Source organism: Natrix helvetica, assembly GCF_964273705.1.
Source record: "Natrix helvetica genome assembly, chromosome: 5".
In the NCBI taxonomy this organism is placed as follows: Eukaryota; Metazoa; Chordata; class Lepidosauria; order Squamata; family Natricidae; genus Natrix; species Natrix helvetica.
Genome location: NC_138551.1, coordinates 44,912,406 through 44,930,408, shown reverse-complemented (window position 1 = coordinate 44,930,408; position 18,003 = coordinate 44,912,406). Strand labels below are relative to the sequence as shown.

General features: G+C 40.4%; 1 protein-coding gene across 1 annotated transcript in view; it reads left to right on the top strand.

Annotated features, from left to right (window-relative positions):
* Nucleotides 1–16,078, top strand: part of PTTG1IP (PTTG1 interacting protein) — a 21,060-nt gene extending 4,982 nt beyond the window's left edge. The window contains exons 3-7 of the mRNA XM_081954277.1: nt 3,140–3,248; nt 4,236–4,341; nt 6,799–6,864; nt 12,425–12,471; nt 14,491–16,078. Of these exons, the coding sequence (XP_081810403.1) occupies nt 3,140–3,248; nt 4,236–4,341; nt 6,799–6,864; nt 12,425–12,471; nt 14,491–14,537 (375 nt within the window). The 3' untranslated portion in view covers nt 14,538–16,078. The remainder of the gene's footprint in view (nt 1–3,139; nt 3,249–4,235; nt 4,342–6,798; nt 6,865–12,424; nt 12,472–14,490) is intronic.
* The last annotated feature ends 1,925 nt before the right edge of the window (nt 16,079–18,003 follow it).

Sequence of the window (18,003 nt, the reverse complement as noted above, 5' to 3'; positions counted from 1 at the left end):
ATGATTATGCATTACAGTAAAGCAAAAACATGAAAAATGAAGATCATCAACTTGTTAAAAAATGTATTTGAAACAAATACTAGAGGAAAGAAGAACATGTTTACAATTGTGAAAAAATAAGTTTTATTGTTTTTAATTGTTTGGAAAAATGAGCTAAACTACCTTTTTATACTTTTGAAATGGAAATGGATAATTTTTTTGAAATGTATAAAGTTAACAATACTTTAAAATCCAAATTAAGTTCCATACTAGCCAAGAATCAATGTTATAGTTTTGTTGTTTGACAGGAGCAGAGAAGCCCCCTGTACAAAATTAACATTTCATAAAATAGGAGTTGTAAAATAGTTTCTTCAGCAATTATTTTGTTTCCTATGGTCGTCATAGTAAAGCCTGCACTGCAACTCAGTTTAGCAGATCCATTGGGCAGACACTTTGCTATTTTACACGTGCATAAAGTTCAATTGGCTATTTTATACATGTGCACAATGTTGCTATGTGCGCAAACAAAATCCGAAGGATCTTTACATATAGCAGACAGCATTCCCCTCATTAATCCATTAAAATGAGAATTTACTGTTCTCTTCTGTGGTTTATGTACCAGCTGATTTGCTTACTAAACATTGTGTACAATAATAAACTGCACTGATACATATTTGAAATATAAATATTTGATCAAAAACGGAAATACATGATGGAGACAAAGTGGATAAAATGACTACAAATCACTGCAAAGAAGTTAATTTTATAGTCTATATTGCTTTACAGAGTGAGCACAACAAGTACTGTTTCCGACAAAGAAAAGTGTAAAGCTGAAGAATCTCTAATCTTATATGAGAAGCTGAAAATTATAATGGTCAAATAATGTACTGATGTATACATTAGCGTAATATGAAAAGCTTCAATTTCCATTAGGAAAGTGATGCAATCTGCATGATACAGGAAATATGGAAAATATGTAACTTTGAATCAGTGTATTTCGAATAGTGACAGCTTATTTTGGGAACAGATTATTCTTTAAACAGATGGCAGTTATTGCAACTACCGGAAAATCAATGGTGGAAAAGCTGTCTTGATGAATATCGCAAAACAGGATGCGCAGCATCTAGTGCAGCTTAACTTTTGTAAGGCACGGGGCAAAGTTTGAACAAAAATCCTGCTGGAAATTGAGAAATGCTCTGCTTAAAGTTTTAGCTAACAACCATTGACAGAGCTCACTTTTTAATTAACTAATCTGTCAGTTCAGCCTGCCTGTATGTTTGCAAGTTAAAGTTCTTAAATCAAGCATTTCTAAAGCCTTTGATGCCAGATTAGGACAAAAGTATTATTCAGTTCTGGAACTTAATTGGACTCGCTGTACTCCATGGACACAAAATACTCGTACTGATTAACAGAAATCCTGCTTATCCAGTGGGTTTATATCAAACGGTTTAAGTGCTGTTTGCAAGTTTTTTACCTATTTGCTTTTCTGTTCTTTACTTTGCAAATGTTCTGGTTTATAAATTTCTGTACCTTTTTCATAATAGTAAAGGCATCATGTTTTTCGAAATGGCCACTTGTGTGCTCCCTTTTTCCTTAAAATTCTGATTTGGATTTTTTTTTCTTTAATACCCTTGGCATAATACGTGCTAAATTCAGCATTTTGATAAGAAGCATTGCTGAATCGGTTTAATGAATAGCCTCCCGTTTTCTTCATGGGGAAACAATTGTTTTTAAAAGTGCAGGACAGAAAGTGCATTGGTCATTTCTGACCTGTGGCAGGACCTGGATGAGGGCCATGACCCTAGCGGCCTGTTGGATTTATTAGCAGTCTTCAATAGCATCACAAATATCAGCCTTCTGGATGCCTGGACTGAAAGGGATGGGAACTGTGGACACTGTTCAATGGTGGCTCTGCTCTTTCCTGAATGGATGTTCTGAGTTAGGAGTGGTGGGGAGGATGAAAGGTTTTGCCATGATTGGGCATTCAGTTTGAAATGCCACAAGGCTTGACTCTTTTATTTCCTTTAATATCTACATTGAGCCCTTTGCCCAGCTAGCGTAGCACGGATGACTGTTCTTATCGAATAAAGATCACTCATCCTTTGTCACAGTTTGGATAATTTATTGTGACTTGAGCTACAGGTGCCTGCCCTTGAAAGCCATCTAGAAACTCCAGCTATAGCAAAGAAGCCATCTAGAAACTCCAGCTATAGCAAAGATAGCACTCTTCCTATGTGCATGGATAACTTGTTATTGCCATATAAAATTGGTTCCATGATTACAAGTTGATTTCTGAGCATAATTCAAGGTGCTGGTGATAGTCCACAGACTACATAGTTGAAGCCTGAACAACTTGGTAAAGGTTACCCTTGCACATATATGCTAGTCGTTCCCAACTCTAGGGGATGGTGCTCATCTCCGTTTCAAAGCCGAAGAGCCACCGCTGTCTGAAGACGTCTCTGTGGTCATGTGGCGGGCATGACTAAATGCTGAAGACGCACAGAACGCTGTTACTTTCCCACCAAAGTAGTCCCTATTTTTCTACTTGCATTTTTTACGTGCTTTCAAACTGCTAGGTAGGCAGAAGCCAGGACAAGTAATGGGAGTTCACCCCATTATGTAGCACTAGGGATTCGAACCACTCAACTGCTGACCTTTTGATCGACAAGCTAATCGTTTCAACCACTGAGCCACCACATCCCTTTTTCTTCCAGATTACTTACTGAAATAAAACCTTCTCAAGGCATGGCAACCTGGGATATCTACTGAGGGTTCCCAATCAGACATGACAGGACTTTAGAAGTGACCATTTTCTGCTGAAGCTCCCTTATTATAAAATGTCTTGCCACCAGAAATGGAGCTTTGACCCCATTTCTGAAATACAGAAGGCTAGTAAAACTTGCTTTTTAAAAACAGAATGTATCTGAGTTAAATGCCATACTATGGTGATGACAATTGTGATTCGTTATTGTATTGTTATAAATATTATTCTACTGTTTGTTTTTATTATTCTTTGACTAGCATGCTTCTTCAAGCACGTGACAGAAACAACATCCCCCCCATTTTTTTTGTAATGCATAATAAAGCACTGATTCATTTATTAATTGACTTCTGCAATCTCTCTTAACTTGTGTTATTTAATTACATTTTTTTCTTCCAGTGTTTATGGTGCAGCAGCAGCAAAAAATGTGTGGAGTATCCTGTTCGAAATATCCTCCCTCCAAGTTCTCTTTGTCAGCTGAGCTTTGCACGCTGGGGCGTATGTTGGGGTAAGTTCACTCAAGAAATTTTCTTTTAGTTGTCATTAGCATGTTATGTTTCAGACAATACCTTTCCTCCTGCAAATATTTCATAGTACTGTAAAATCTTGTAGGATTAACTTCTTAACAGAAGCTTACAGTTTCTTTGTAACATGTACAGTTCAAATTTCCATGGGTTTCAAAACCTCTTTTAGTATCAGTATCTCCCAGTTGTATCATACAAATATTTAATGGATTAAAAATTTATCAATCACTAATCAATATAAATACTAAGCCTGTGGTGATTGTATAAGGAATTGCAAACATAGTCAGTCTGGTGTATTGGTTAAAATACTGGCCTAGAAACCAGACAACTGAGTTGTTGTCCTGCCTAAGGCATGAAAGCCAGCTGGATGACTTTGGACCATTCTCACAATTTTAACCCATCTCACGGGGTTGCTATTATGGAGAAAATAGGAGGAGGAAGGATTATTAGGTATGTTCACCACCTTGAATTATTTATAAAATAATACAGGCTGGATAAAAATCTAACTAATTAATTAAAACAATATGATTGCACCGTATCATTCTCTGCTTGACTGCATCATTTGGTAACAAGAAAATATGCAGCTTCTGATTTTGAAAGTTTATATTCATGTCTATAAGAGTTTAAAAAATTGGGGGGAGGGGAAATCTTAGTGGCAGCTGATTTCCCCCCCCCCCCATTTCAAATTTTACATTCATGACTATGAGAATTAAAATTTGGATGGGGGGAAACCAGCTGCCACTAAATATATTCAATTCTTTTTCTGCGGGGGGGGGGGCTTTAATTTGCCTCCTTATAACTCATTTGTATGAAACTTCTCGAATATTGATTCCTCGAGATACAAGCTTTCAATCTTTGCTTGAAATAATTTGTCTTTTTAAATAAACAATTAGGACTCTAAATTGACTAAATGAATATTTCTTTGGCAGTTAGTTTCCACACTTAACTTTTTTTGTGTTTAAATATTTCAGTGAATTTTGAAGCACTGATCATTGCCATGTCCGTAGTGGGAGGAATAATCCTTCTCTCAATTTTCATCTGTTGCTGTTTCTGCTGCAGAAAAAAAAAGAACAGAAAGCAAGTATCAAATGGCTTTGGGAGAATTTTATATTAAAATAGCAATATGTTTTACTATACTTTTTATTAAAGTTATTTTTAAAAGAATAGAAATACAAATTTTGAAAGAGGAGTAATGAGTAAAAAAAAAGAGAGAGAGACAAATGAAAAATGGCAATAGCACTTAGACTTACATACGGCTTCACAGTGCTTTACAGCCCTCTCTAAGCAGTTTACAGAGACAGCTATTGCCCGGAATAATCTTGAGTCCTCATTTTACTGACCCCAGAAGGATGGAAGGCTCAGCCAACCTTAAACTGGTCAGGATCAAACATCTGGCAGTGGACAGAGTCAGCCTCCAATAATGCATTCTAAGCACTGTGGATCCTCCTTAAGTTACAAAGAAGTAGATAAAATTTATAATTTACCCTCGTAAGATTATTATCTAAAATTGCTTTTTTTCTTTGTCTCTTTTTTGGAAGAGCTGCTGCTTTTGTTATATAAAATGTCCCCTCATAAAAGCTGTGCTTGTGCCCCAAACTGTCTTTATGTCTGTACCTTTATTAAGATTATTAAATATTCTTTTAACATCCATTACAGCTGCTTTCTAAAACAATGTTTCATTTAACCTCCCTTTGAAAGAACTGATTTTTTAAGTGCTAATGAGTGCTGGGTTGTGCCTGAAAAGATCTTTGGCAGTATCTCTACTCTTTGAAGAATAGTGACCAAATTCTTCAATTCTTGAGAAAGATCTACAGGTTGTCCTTGAGTTACGATCACAATTGAGCTCAAAATTTATGTTGCTAAGTGCAACATTTGTTGTTAATTTTGTCCCATTTTACGACCTTTTGTGCCTCAGTTGTTAAGTGAATCACTGCAGTTGTTAAATTAGTCACACTGTTGTTCAGTGACTCTAGCTTCCCCATTGACTCTGCTTGCCAGAAGGTTGCAAAAGCTGATCACATGATCCAAGGACATTGCAATGGTCATAAATATGAACCGGTTGCCGACCATCTGGATTTTGATCATGTGACCATAGGGATGCTGCAACTTTCATGAGTGTGAAAAATACTCATGTCCCTTTTTTCAGCACCATTGTAACTTTGAACAGTCACTAAATGAACTGTTGTTAAGTTGAAGACTACCTGTACTGTATGTATTTGAACAAAAATGAGTATATTCTTTTGCACCACCATTTTTGTATCTCCATGCATCCACAATTCTAAGTTGTCCATATTTTTTTTAAAAAAAACTCTTGGTAATTTACCTTGTGTCATTTTATTATCTTTCTCAAAAAATCAATCTTTTTGTGGACACATTACACCATTCCAATCTCCCATTAAAAACCAGCTTTCAGATGGTAAGTTGGTTAGTTTATCCCAGGGATCAGCAACCTGCCACTCTGGAGCCACATGTGGTTATTTCATCCCTCTGCTGCGGCTCCCTGTCACTCAAAATATGCGTCACAACCACCAATGTGTGACACCTGCCGGCACACAATTTATTGAGCTTTTCGACTCTCGGTAGGCCAAGCATGGATAAATCCAAGAAAATAAAAGTTTCAGAAGAAAACAGAATGTTTAATTCAACTACATATGCTAGTTTTGTGGCCACTCCAGAAATTGTCAGGCATCGGAAGCGTTTTGTGACTCCAGGTGTTTTCTTTTCGGTGGGAAACGGGTCCAAATGGCTCTTTGAGTGTTTAAGGTTGCTGACCCCTTGTTTATCCATAAGTCCTTTATAAAATGTTATTTTAGCCTTATTTGGAGCATAAATCCCCTTTGTCAGTGTTGGTCCCATGCAAATAGCTTCAACCCTACATATCTATATCCTTAAGGTTTTAGTTCAGTCTATTTTTCTATATTTCTAAAAGACACAATTGATCTCACATTACACTTAGCATCATGTTTCGTAAATCCCACTGCCTTTTATCTTGGATGTTGAACAATTTTCATTCCCACAAAGATATGGGATTTCTGGTCTATTTATTTAATCAATTTCAAATAGCACCAAAAGCACTTTCATCAGAATATTAATCTTTTTACATTCGTACCATACCATTCCCTTTATTTATTTCTCTCTCTCTTAATCAAAATATTTTGCTTTGTTTTAAAAGTGTTTAAAATATTATTTTCCTTTTTGCTTTATTTTCTGTAATTTGGAAGGAGTGCTGGCTCAGTAGGTGACCGTTTTCTTTATCCTGCTGATTTCAAAGACTTTTTCAACTGTATATTTATTGTATCTGATTAAGTGATTAAGAAAGTGTTTCTAAATATGTTGCCAGCCAGAAGTCACCACTGGTGCCATTCACTCCCTCAATGCCCTTTCTGTTCCTTCAGAGACATTTAATCAGCCATAGAATCTTACCTGGATACCTTAATGGGAGTCTATTTTTGGTTAATTTTTTTAATGGTTTGATGAGTTCGTAATATGGAATAATGACATATTGCAATCTGTTTGCAACCCTAATTTAAACAGGACCGATAAAGAGGATGAAAAGGCTTCCAGGGAAAGAGAGCAAAGGAGAGTTCGGCAGGAAGAAAGGTGCGTTCTTTCTAGTTTATGGACGCCAGTCGGGCTTGCTTTTTCTAGTCTATGGGTCATTTCATGCAAATCATGAAATAAAGTTTGCTTCACAATTGGATTTTTTCTTGAAGTTTTGCACAGACATGATAAATAGGAGTGTGCACAAAAAAGGAAGTGTTTTTCCTTGTGAGTGAAGCAAACTTGAATATGATTGAATGTTTGTCCAAACTGTTTCCCATTTGACCAAAGCAAAACTTGTAACAATTTCTGATAAGACAAAATCCAGCGTGGTTTTCCCTCCTTTCCTTTTCCATTACTCCACTCCTCCTGTGATCCAGCCTGCCTGCCAATTTTCCCACCATTTTCCTTCCCATAGCTGCAGTTTCATTTGAATCCAAGCATGATTCACCTACTCACCCTTTCCCTGATTTTTACTCTTTCTACCTTCCCAGTAATTGCTGATGTCCCTGCCTTTATCCCACTGTTTACCATTCTGGAAGATGTCTGCGTAGAACACTAAGCACAGATGTATAAGGTCTCATTGTAGGAGTCCAAGGTGCCCATATATGATGAATTATATGAAAATTCCAAACTAGATTAACTGCATATGTGCATGGTAATATATCTGTAAAATCTGTCAGAATTATCAGTGCCATTCCTAGATCTTTTTTACACCTATATAGTAATAAATAAAAAGTTTGAAAATGTGAAGGTTTTTTTTAAAAGCAAAATTCTTGCATAAAGGATTCTACATTATTCAAAGTATTCCTGAACTTTAAAATTAGACATGTAAGCTGGGTATAAAGCACCTCATTTTCTAAATGCATCTTTTAGGGGAAATTACCTTAATACAGGTAAGTCTCTGTTGTGTTCCAAGTTCTCACTCTGGTCCACTCTCCTAGTGGGAGCCGAGCTCAAACCTGATTGGTTGTCCCATCTGACAGCCGAGTATAAAAGGCGCTGTCAGAAGGGCGATCAGCTTGTCTGTCACTGAGCTGTTCTACTGTTAGTGCAATGTTAAAAATAAATGGTTAGCTATATTTGCATCTCTGTCTCACCTCAGTTCTTGCCCCCTTCATGTTCTCAGTATAGAACAGTCTTCAGTTCTCCAGCTGATGGCGCAGGAGGGTCCAGGAGTGCGTTGTTCAATCCTTATTTGCTCAAGAGACTGAATCAGAATTTGAGCCACGCCTCCAGCTTCCTCTGCTAATATCCAATTCCAACTCAGTCTTGCCCGAAAAGAGATGTAAAAAACATTTGCTGCTAGTGAAAATTGGTTTTCTTTCCTAGAATAGTTTGAAAAAAATTTCTTTTAATTAATTTGATGTCACTACTGGATGGAAGGTGTTTGAACTTGGCTCAAGTTTTTTTCTTCTGCCTGCTTGTGCTAGAGTAGCTAATTGTATGGGCTAGACCCTGCTGGAGGTCCCAGGTTCCTCGCAGGCAAGCTCCGGCTGGGCCGGCCATCGGAGTCCATTGCGGCTCTGTTTAAATTGCTTCCGATTACTGGCTTGTGAGCAGGCCAGGGAGGTTATCCTGCATTGCCGCTGGCTCTCAGGGGCTGCAGCGGGCGGACATCTAGGCTGCGAGTGCGAGGAGTGCGTGTGTGGCACGCCGGCGTTCCCGCGTAGCTGCAAATGGTCTGGAATGACAGAGCGTGATCGGCGCTGGCTGTGAATTGCGGAGGGCTGTGCGGCCGACCGGATGATCTTGGGGCCGTTTGCTCACCCGCACCATTTGTTTTGTCCGGAGGCTTCTCATTCGTGTATGGGGGCGGCCATTTATGGGAGAGGTTCTTGGGCGGTGGCCATATTGGGAAGGTCCTTGTGGTAGCAGCCATTTTGTTAGTGGCCATGAGGTAGTGGCCATTTTGTTGAACCTCCGGGGGGAGTCACATGGTTGGTGGCCATTTTGTTTCCCCTTTTTTCTCTGCCAAGAGGCTCATTGCGACTGCAGGCTCCAGTGAGGTCAGTCGCAGATTAACAACAGGAGTTTTTCACTGTATTGGTTGCTGAACTGGTCAGGTGTGGCCTTGGGCAGAGAGTTTGCTACAAGACCATGGCTGATTCCCGCAGTGAAAGTAGCTCTGGGGCGACTTCTGCAGCTCCTTCGAAGAGCTCCAAAAAGAGAAAGGATTCCCCACAGGATCCTCCTCCACTGGTGAAGCAAGCTCCCTCCAGGCAAGAGGATGCAGGATGAAGTTCCTTAGATTGTCCTACGCTGGTGAACACTACCAGTGTAGGGCTCTTCCCTTCGGCTTTGCCTCGGCGCCCAGGACTTTTACGAAGGTCCTGGCAGCTCTGGCTGCCCATCTCAGAAGTGTTCCCATCAGGCTTCATGGTTATTTAGATGATATCCTCCTCCAGGCGGAGTCACCGGAAAGGTCCTACAAGATCTAAATCTAACGGTGGAGACCCTACAGAAGTATGGGTTCTCAGTAAACTTCCAGAAGAGCCACATGCGACCATCTACCAGACAGTTGCATTTGGGAGCGATCATAGATTCCTCCTACGGCATGGTGTTCTTGTCCCAGGATTGTAAGGCTAGCCTGGTAAAACTGGTCAACCAGGTGCAGAGAGAACGGCGTGTACCCATAGTTACTTTATCCCAGTTGTTGGGGAAGATGATTTCATACATAGATCTTGTTCCATGGGTGAGGCTCCATGCTAGAACCCTCCACTGGTTCTTTCTCCCGTACCAAAGGAGCAAGCGCAGCGCCTCGTCTTTCCAGGTTCGAGTACCCCCTCCCCACGTGAGGCTCTCCCTGAGGTGGTGGACTTCACCAGCATTAGCCAGAGGGTGTGGGTTCAGGGAGCCGGAGAGACTTACCCTGACCACAGATGCGAGCATTTATGGCTAGGGAACATCGTTGGGGACATAGCTGGCCCAGGCTCGGTGGTCCCCTCGGGACCTTACACATAACATAAACTGACTAGAGCTGCGTGTGGCTCATCTGGCCCTTCGACACTTTCAGGCCCTTGTAGAGCAAAGACACGTCCTACTCCTGACGGACAACGTGGCCATGAAGGCGCATGTGAACAGGCAGTGGGGGGATTCACTCCAGAGCCCTCTGGGTGGAATCTCAGCGCTTGGGCCATTGGACGGAGAGGCACCTGTTGTCCATCAAGGCAGAACACATATCCGGAGACGCCAACCACCAGGCGGACTGGCTCAGCAGTGCCACGGTGGACCAGACGGACTGGCAGCTGGAACCAGAACTGTTCGGATTGATCTGCAGGAGATTCAGATGGCCAGTGGTAGACCTCTTCACGTCTCCGGAAAATGCCCAGCTCCCCAGGTTTTTCACGCAGTTCCCGACTCGGGGAGCAGAGGGGAGTAATGCCCTACACAGCAGGTGGCCCCCAGGTCTGCTTTATACGTTCCTCCCCTACCACTGATTCCAGGGGTGTTGGGAAAGATAGTTAAGGAAGGGGCGGAGGTAATCATGGTCGCCCCATACTGGCCACACAGGCCTTGGTTCATGGACCTGTTAGGTCTGTCCATTGCCAAACCCTGGAGAATCCCGCAGGAGAAAATATCCCTACGCCAGGGGGTCCTGGTCCATCCGGAGCCGCAATGGCTCCAGTTGACTGTTATTTGAGAGGGAGATCCTGAGAGAGGGTAGGTTCTCCTCACAGGTGATACGAACCATCGTGGCATCCAGACACCCTGCCACGACCAGGATTTATAATGCCACGTGGTCCATTTTTTGTACTTGGTGCCGTAAGGCACATTTGGACCCCAAACGTCCCTCGCTCCCGAATATCCTGGACTTCCTTCAGGATGGGCTCGATAGGGGGCTAGCCCATAACACACTTCGGAGACAAGTCTCGGCCCTGTTGACTGTCCTGGTCTTGTACAGACGGGAGAGCTTGGGCCGTCATCCAGTGGTGAAGAGGTTTCTACGGGGGCGGGAAATCTTCGGCCCCCGGTAGTTCACAGGTTCCCATCTTGGGATTTGTCCATGGTCTTCCTGGCCCTAGTGGATCCTCCTTTTGAACCACTAAGGACTGTGTCCTTGCATTTCCTCACATTAAAGGTGGTTTTCCTAATCAATATCATGTCGGCTAGGAGGATTTCAGAGTTAGGTGCCCTCTCTGTCAGCGAAGACCTTTGTATTTTCCAGCCTAACACGGTGGTTCTGAGGCTTGATCCCGCCTTTATCCCAAAGATAAACTCCGACTTTCATAGGGCTCAGGAGTTAATTTTGCTGGACTTCTGTCCCAACCCCTCTCATAGACAGGAGAAATCCTGGCACAAGCTGGACGTGCGGAGGGCCCTCCATATTTACATAAGGAGAACGGTGCCCCACAGTAAAACAGGCATTATTTGTCTCTTTTCAGCTTTCTGCCATGGGTTCACGGGTGTCCTCTTCTACTATTGGATGCTGGTTGCGAACTTGTATTGTCAGAGCTTATGAGGCAAAGGGCAAGCCGATGCCGCAGGGGATAATAGCTCATTCAACTAGGAGTGTGGCCACAACTGCCGCGTGGAACGCTCAGGCTCCGATAGGAGACTTTGTAGAGCTGCAACGTCGGTTTCCCCCTCACCTTTCATTAAGCACTATAGATTGGATGTGTTCGCATCTGCGGAGGCATCATTTGGGCATAGGGTGCTGCAAGGAGTACATGCGCCCTCGGGTACCACGAACCAGTGAGTTCCCGCCCTAGGGACTGCCGTTTTGTTATGTCCCACTCCTGGACCCACCTGCGCCATCAGCTGGAGAAGCAACGTTGGTCCTACCTGAGCGTTCTTCTCAGCGTGGCGCAGGACAGTCCAGGTTCCACCCTAGTTATTGTTTTTGGTTAGGTCCGGGCCCCTGGGGGCTACTAATGCTGTGGGCAGGGCCTGTTCTTTCGTTTCTCTAAGTGGAGCTGCACCTACTCGGAATTCGGTAATAACAGAGGAAGCTGGAGGCGTGGCTTAAATTCTGACTCAGTCTCTTGGGCAAATAAGGATTGAACAACACACTCCTGGACCATCCTGTGCCACACTGAGAAGAACATTCAGGTAGGACCAACGTTCCTTCCATTTTTTAAAATGATTCGGACACAAATGTATTTTTTTTTTAAATTTAGTATTAGGGTTGTACCGAATGTAAAATGTTCAGAATAGGCATTATAGGATAGTCTATATTTGGACTTTTTAAAATGGGCAGCTTTTTTATTTGGACAGCTTAAATGGACTCCAGAGGATGGTAGAGGACAGGAAGGCCTGGAGGAACATTGTCATGGGGTCATGATGGGTCAGACACAACTTCGCAACTAACAAAACATATTTGGACTGAAATTGTGGAACTAGTTTTGTGCTGATCAGATTAAATGAAACTTTTGGAAAATCTCTGCATTAAATATGCTTACCCGACAGTTTTCATTACATTATTTTGATGCTTGACTGGAACATTTTTCCCTCTTCACTAGCATGTGGAGAGGTTTTCCGGTAATTGTCCAGACTATATTATAATTCTAACCCATTATACTTCTATTTATTTATTTTTGTTATTTGCTAGATAAAGGGTAATTCATTTGGACTTCCTCCTCTTTCTTCCATAAAATAACATGCTTGATCTTTCATACAGGAGAGCAGAGATGAAAACTAGACATGATGAAATCCGGAAAAAATATGGTAATGTGTACTATATTTTATATCTTTTTAAAGTAAAGCCTGGTGGCTAAGCCGCTGAGCTTGTCAATCAGAAAGGTCGGCAGTTCGGTAGTTCGAATCCCTAGCGCTGCATAACGGAGTGAGATCCCGTTACTTGTCCTAGTTGCTGCCAATCTAGCAGTTTGAAAGCACGTAAAAATGCAAGTAGAAAAATAGGAACCACCTTTGTAGGGAAGGTAACAGCGTTCCGTGTGCCTTTGGCGTTAAGTCATGCCAGCCACATGACGACGGAGACGTCTTAGGACAGCGCTGGCTCTTTGCCTTTGAAATGGGGATGAGCACCATCCCCTAGAGTTGGGAACGACTAGCACATATGTGCGAAGGGAACCTTTACTTTTACCGTAAACTATCTTATGTCATGATATTTTTGTTACAAAGAATGTTGTTTAACATATTGGTGGGATCTGGGTATAAAGCCCCAAAATAGTTTTCAGGAGTATATTCTTCCTTTCGTGACTGATACTTCTTGATTCCTCTAAAGCTGAATTTGAAAGGGGTGGAGGAAAACAATTGCATTGTTATTTGACATAGTAAGAAGGGTGTATACCGACTGGTTTCAGTATTTGTGTTTCAGTGATTATGATATGGACTTTGAAGTGTTGTTTAGTGTCTTATCTAAAGAATGTATAACATATTTCATATACATATTAAACGATATTCAGAATTATAAAATACATGATAATTTCTTTGCAACTGAAAATGCATATACTTGAAAAAACTATTTTACACAGTAGATATAAATATCAACTGTAAGAAATGTTTAACAATTGTTGAAAAACAAGTTGCTAATTTGAAGATGTTGAGCAATTTCTTTTTTCTTACATTACCATATCATTACATCTGCAGTCTGAATTATTAAATATTGACTATTGTAGGTTCAGGGATGGTATGGATTCAAGCAAAACACTCCCACTTTTATTGGAAAATGTTTATTGCAATAATAAAAAGATACGCCATAAATTACATGAAACCTGCTTAATTGTTTTATTTTTTTCTACCTTATTCTTACTTTGTCTTATGTATTTCCTACTAATTACTATGGCCTTATTTTATCTTGATATTCTTAATTTTAATCTATGTTATAACTTTGTTTTGCATGTTAGTCTGTTTTCTGTTTTGAGGTCCCATATTTCTGTACCTTGTTTTGTTTTTTAATCTGTGTCTTTCTACTAAATACTTAATTAATACTTTAATAATTTTAAATCTATCATCTCTGTCCTATTTTAATCTTTAAGAGCATTTCTGCTGTAAGTTTGTCATACTTTACTCCTTTCCCAGCAAAATCACTTGTTTGTTGATTCCAGCCAATGCACTGCTGTCTTCTCTGCTGACCTCATGTGCTGGCAAAGATCTACTGATAGCAAGAGAGTGAGATTTTGTACAGGTGCCTTCTTCCATGATCTGTCCAAAGTCCTCAGTGCTGCCTCTCTGTTAAATTTATGAGGCATCCTTTTCTTCACTACTTGGTTGCTGGCCCTCTGCAGCAACCTTTCACTATCCTTGCATGCCCATATCTACATTCCTAATCTCTTCTGGTTACTATCTGGTATCTGTTTAAGGTTCTCTAAATCCTGTTTCTGACAGTTATAACCTATTGTGGTCTTCATTTTTAGTAGCCAATAGCTAGAAAGCAGAGCTTAAGATTTCTTCTTGTCCTTTGGAGGAAACCCGTCTCTTCAGCTCTCTTAAGTCTTAACACTGGATTTTATTACATGGGTCTCCTGACTTCATTTTGGAAGCCAAGGAAAGAACTGGCATGTATAACATAAAAGTGCCCAGCACAATAAGAAGTTTTAAGTCTTGCTTCTAGCTAAAAGAAAGGGGGTATGAAAACACTTGGGGTCGTGGTGGTAGCATTTACCTTCTGGTGATCTGGAAGGACTTCAGGACAAAGCCAGCCTCTGTTCCACTGCCTTTTAGACTTTGCCACATAACACTGATATTTTTAATGTTCTAAATATGTATTTTTTTTTCTTTCAGGCTTGTTTAAAGAGGAAAATCCGTATGCCAAATTTGAAAATAACTAAGATTTCTTTTGAAATACTCAAATATCATCTGGCAGTACTGTCTCTATAATGTACAGGTGTGAAAAAAAAGATATGTACATTAGATGCCTTAATTGCAAATAGAAAAATGGTCTTAATGCAAGATGGAACTGACCATAATTACAGTGACAGATAAAGACTGAAATTTATGAACAAACCAACATACCTCTAAAACTCTGGAGGCTGCAATATATTCATGTTATTTTTTTTCCTAACTATTAAGCAAATGCTTGTGCTACTATATTTTGCTTTTTGTGCATTATTCAATTGCTAGCAAAGTCTTAAGCCAAATTTATTGATAAATTGGGACAGGATGGTGCACATATTGTATCCTTTTCTTCTGTGACCAACAGTTTGAGACATTCTAATATTAATAGTAGAAATAAGGTTTTAAAAATCCTAGTATATACTTAGGAATTTTCTATACAAAAATATCATACACTTTAATAGATTCTCTGGCAAAAGTGACTAAATTATTCCAGAAAGAAATTGCTTTCAAAATATTTTTGTTATCATGGAATTCTGAAGGTCTGCACTTTTATAAATTGATTCTGTATTTTTTTGCAAAATATGTTTAGTCCTTCTCTTTTGTGCCTTTAAAATCTACCATAGAAGTCATTAAACTGAATGTTAATAAGATACTGCTTTAAACTTTATACTTTAGCCATATGCATTTAAACTGTAAAGGTTCAGCTATATTCAGTCTTCTTGAACTACTTTAATATTGTAATAAAAATTTGCCAAACTGTATAACGTATAATTATATCACATTGTATCCTTGTGTATCCAAATGGTAACTTATTGTATAACGTCAGAAAGAATGTCCTTTATAACCACAATGTAAGTTTATGTACGTTAAGTCTTATTGATAAAATCTTTCGGCTTGATGCAATAGTCTGTTTTCAGACAATTCTACATTTTGATCTTATGCACTGGAGGTAAAAAATTTTATTTTTTTCTGACAAGATCAAGACTAAGAAAAATTGATTTTGTAACATTTAATGTTAATTGGAAAACTTTTGAAAAAAACATTTAAATAACTTTTGTTTAAAGGGTACATTATAATAATTTACAGATTTTTTTCCCTGAGTATTTTACTTGAGCTCTTTACCTACATGAGAAATGAATGGAAGAAAATAATAAAACACCAGAGAATTTGGTGAAGAATATGGAACAACATTAGCGTTAATTTTTTTTCATCTTAACCCATTTAAATAAAATGTAAATGCCCTGAAATATATAGTATTCTTCTGTAGTCCTATGAGTATTGTGTTGTCAATTGTACAGTAATTACAATTCCTTTGAAATGTAAATCATGTATTTACTCTTCAGTTGACTGTTTTATAAAAGTCATAGTGAAGTTTCTCTAGAGCTTTCCCCGCTTGAATATATGTATTTCCAAAAGATAAAACACTGTATTACAAAAACTTTAATGCAAATCATTTGTCATATTAAGATTAACAATAGTGAAAAATGTAAAATATTTGGCTAACTAAATAAAAAGTTACCGTAACATTTTAAAATCTCTTCCTATTAATCTTCAGAACTCTTGATCTTAAAATGAGAACTTGCATTTGAATGTGGCATTAGGCAGTCTAAAAACATTCTCATGAATTTATCTAATAGAAGTTAACACTGGAATTCCTCTTAAGATAATCTTGATGCAAAATTCATCTTAATGACTGGAATTATTAATCCGTTCTTCATTAATGTTAAGGATTTCAAAGGATCTTTAAGAACATTATCTGGTTTTTGGTGATCATAAATATTAGTTCATTGCTAACAAAGGTAATCAGTGCCCTCTTCTGTTATTGTAGGTTACTGCTCTCTTTTATCCTACATATCCTACAAAACTATTCTCCTCTGAATTGTACCTAGATTGTGCTTCCATTTGGACCAGAAATGTCACAAAGTATTTTCTATAGAAGACATCTGGGTGGGGTGGCTACTGTTGGAACTCTACAGTTTATGTACAGATTGTAAACATTTCTTTTAAGCAAGTGTATTTTTTAATTATTTTAATGGTATTCCAGGTCACCTAGATGTACGAAATGTGCATTAAATTATTGAGATATGAATAACACTGTAGAAACAATTTTTATTATTTATTTATTTATTTATTTCTTAGATTTTTAGACCGCCCCTCTCCCAAAAAGGGACTCGGGGCGGTGTACAGTCAATACAATAAAACCAGTCATAATAATTAAATACATTTAAGCTACATTTAAAATACATTTGGAGGGGGAGATAGGCTGTACTAAGAAATAAATACCTAAAAACATCACAATTAAAACCCCAAACCCTAAAATAAAATAAATCCCTGGGAGGTAAAACTAAGAAAGTGCCAGGCCAGCTGATTGAAATAGGTGAGTCTTTAACTTTTGCCGGAAGGAACGGAGGTCGGTGGTAGTTCGAATGTCTGGGGGGAGGTCATTCCAGAGGGTTGGGCCCATCACAGAGAAGGATCTACTCCTAGGTGTCGCCCGCTGGCATTGCCTAGCAGACGGCACCAGGAGGAGCCCCTCCCTGTGTGAGCGGATAGGTCGCAGGGACGTATGTGGTAGGATGCGATCCTGCAGATAACTAGGTCCTCTGCCATGGAGCGCTTTAAAGATGGTGATCAATACCTTGAAACGCACCCGAAAGGCCACAGGTAGCCAGTGCAGCTCGCGCAGGAGAGGTGTTACGTGGGAGTAACGTGTACGTCCCATAATAACCCGCGCGGCTGCGTTCTGAACTAGCTGCAGTCTCCGGATGCGTCCCAAGGGAAGCCCCATGTAGAGGGCATTGCAGTAGTCCAGGCGAGACGTCACCAGCGCATGAGTGACCGTGCGCAGGGCACTCCGGTCCAGTAGGGGGCGCAATTGGCGCACCAGGCGAACCTGGTGGAACGCCCCCCTTGCCACGGCTGCCACATGGTCCTCCATTGACAGCCGGGCATCAAGGAGGACGCCCAAATTGCGCGCCCGCTCCACAGGGGACAGTTGTTCGCCCCCTATGGCCAGCGATGGAGTCAGCTGGCTGAACCGAGGTGCCGGTAACCACAGCCACTCGGTCTTGGAGGGGTTGAGTTTGAGTCTGTTGTCCCCCATCCAGACCCCGACGGCTTCCAAACACCGGGACATCACTTCGACAGCCTCGTTGGGGTGGTTTGGGGTTGAAATATACAGCTGAGTATCATCAGCGTAAAGATGGTACTCAACCCCAAAACCACGGATGATCTCACCCAGCGGCTTCACATATGCGTTGAACAGAAGGCGAGAGGACCGACCCCTGTGGCACCCCACAAGTGAGTGGCCTCAGGGACGACCTCTGCCCCCCTGTCAACACACATTGCTTCCGGTCGGAGAGGTAGGAGCCGAACCACCGCAAAACGGTGCCTCCGACTCCCATCCCCTCCAACCGGCGCAATAGGATACCATGGTCGATGGTATCAAAAGCCGCCGAG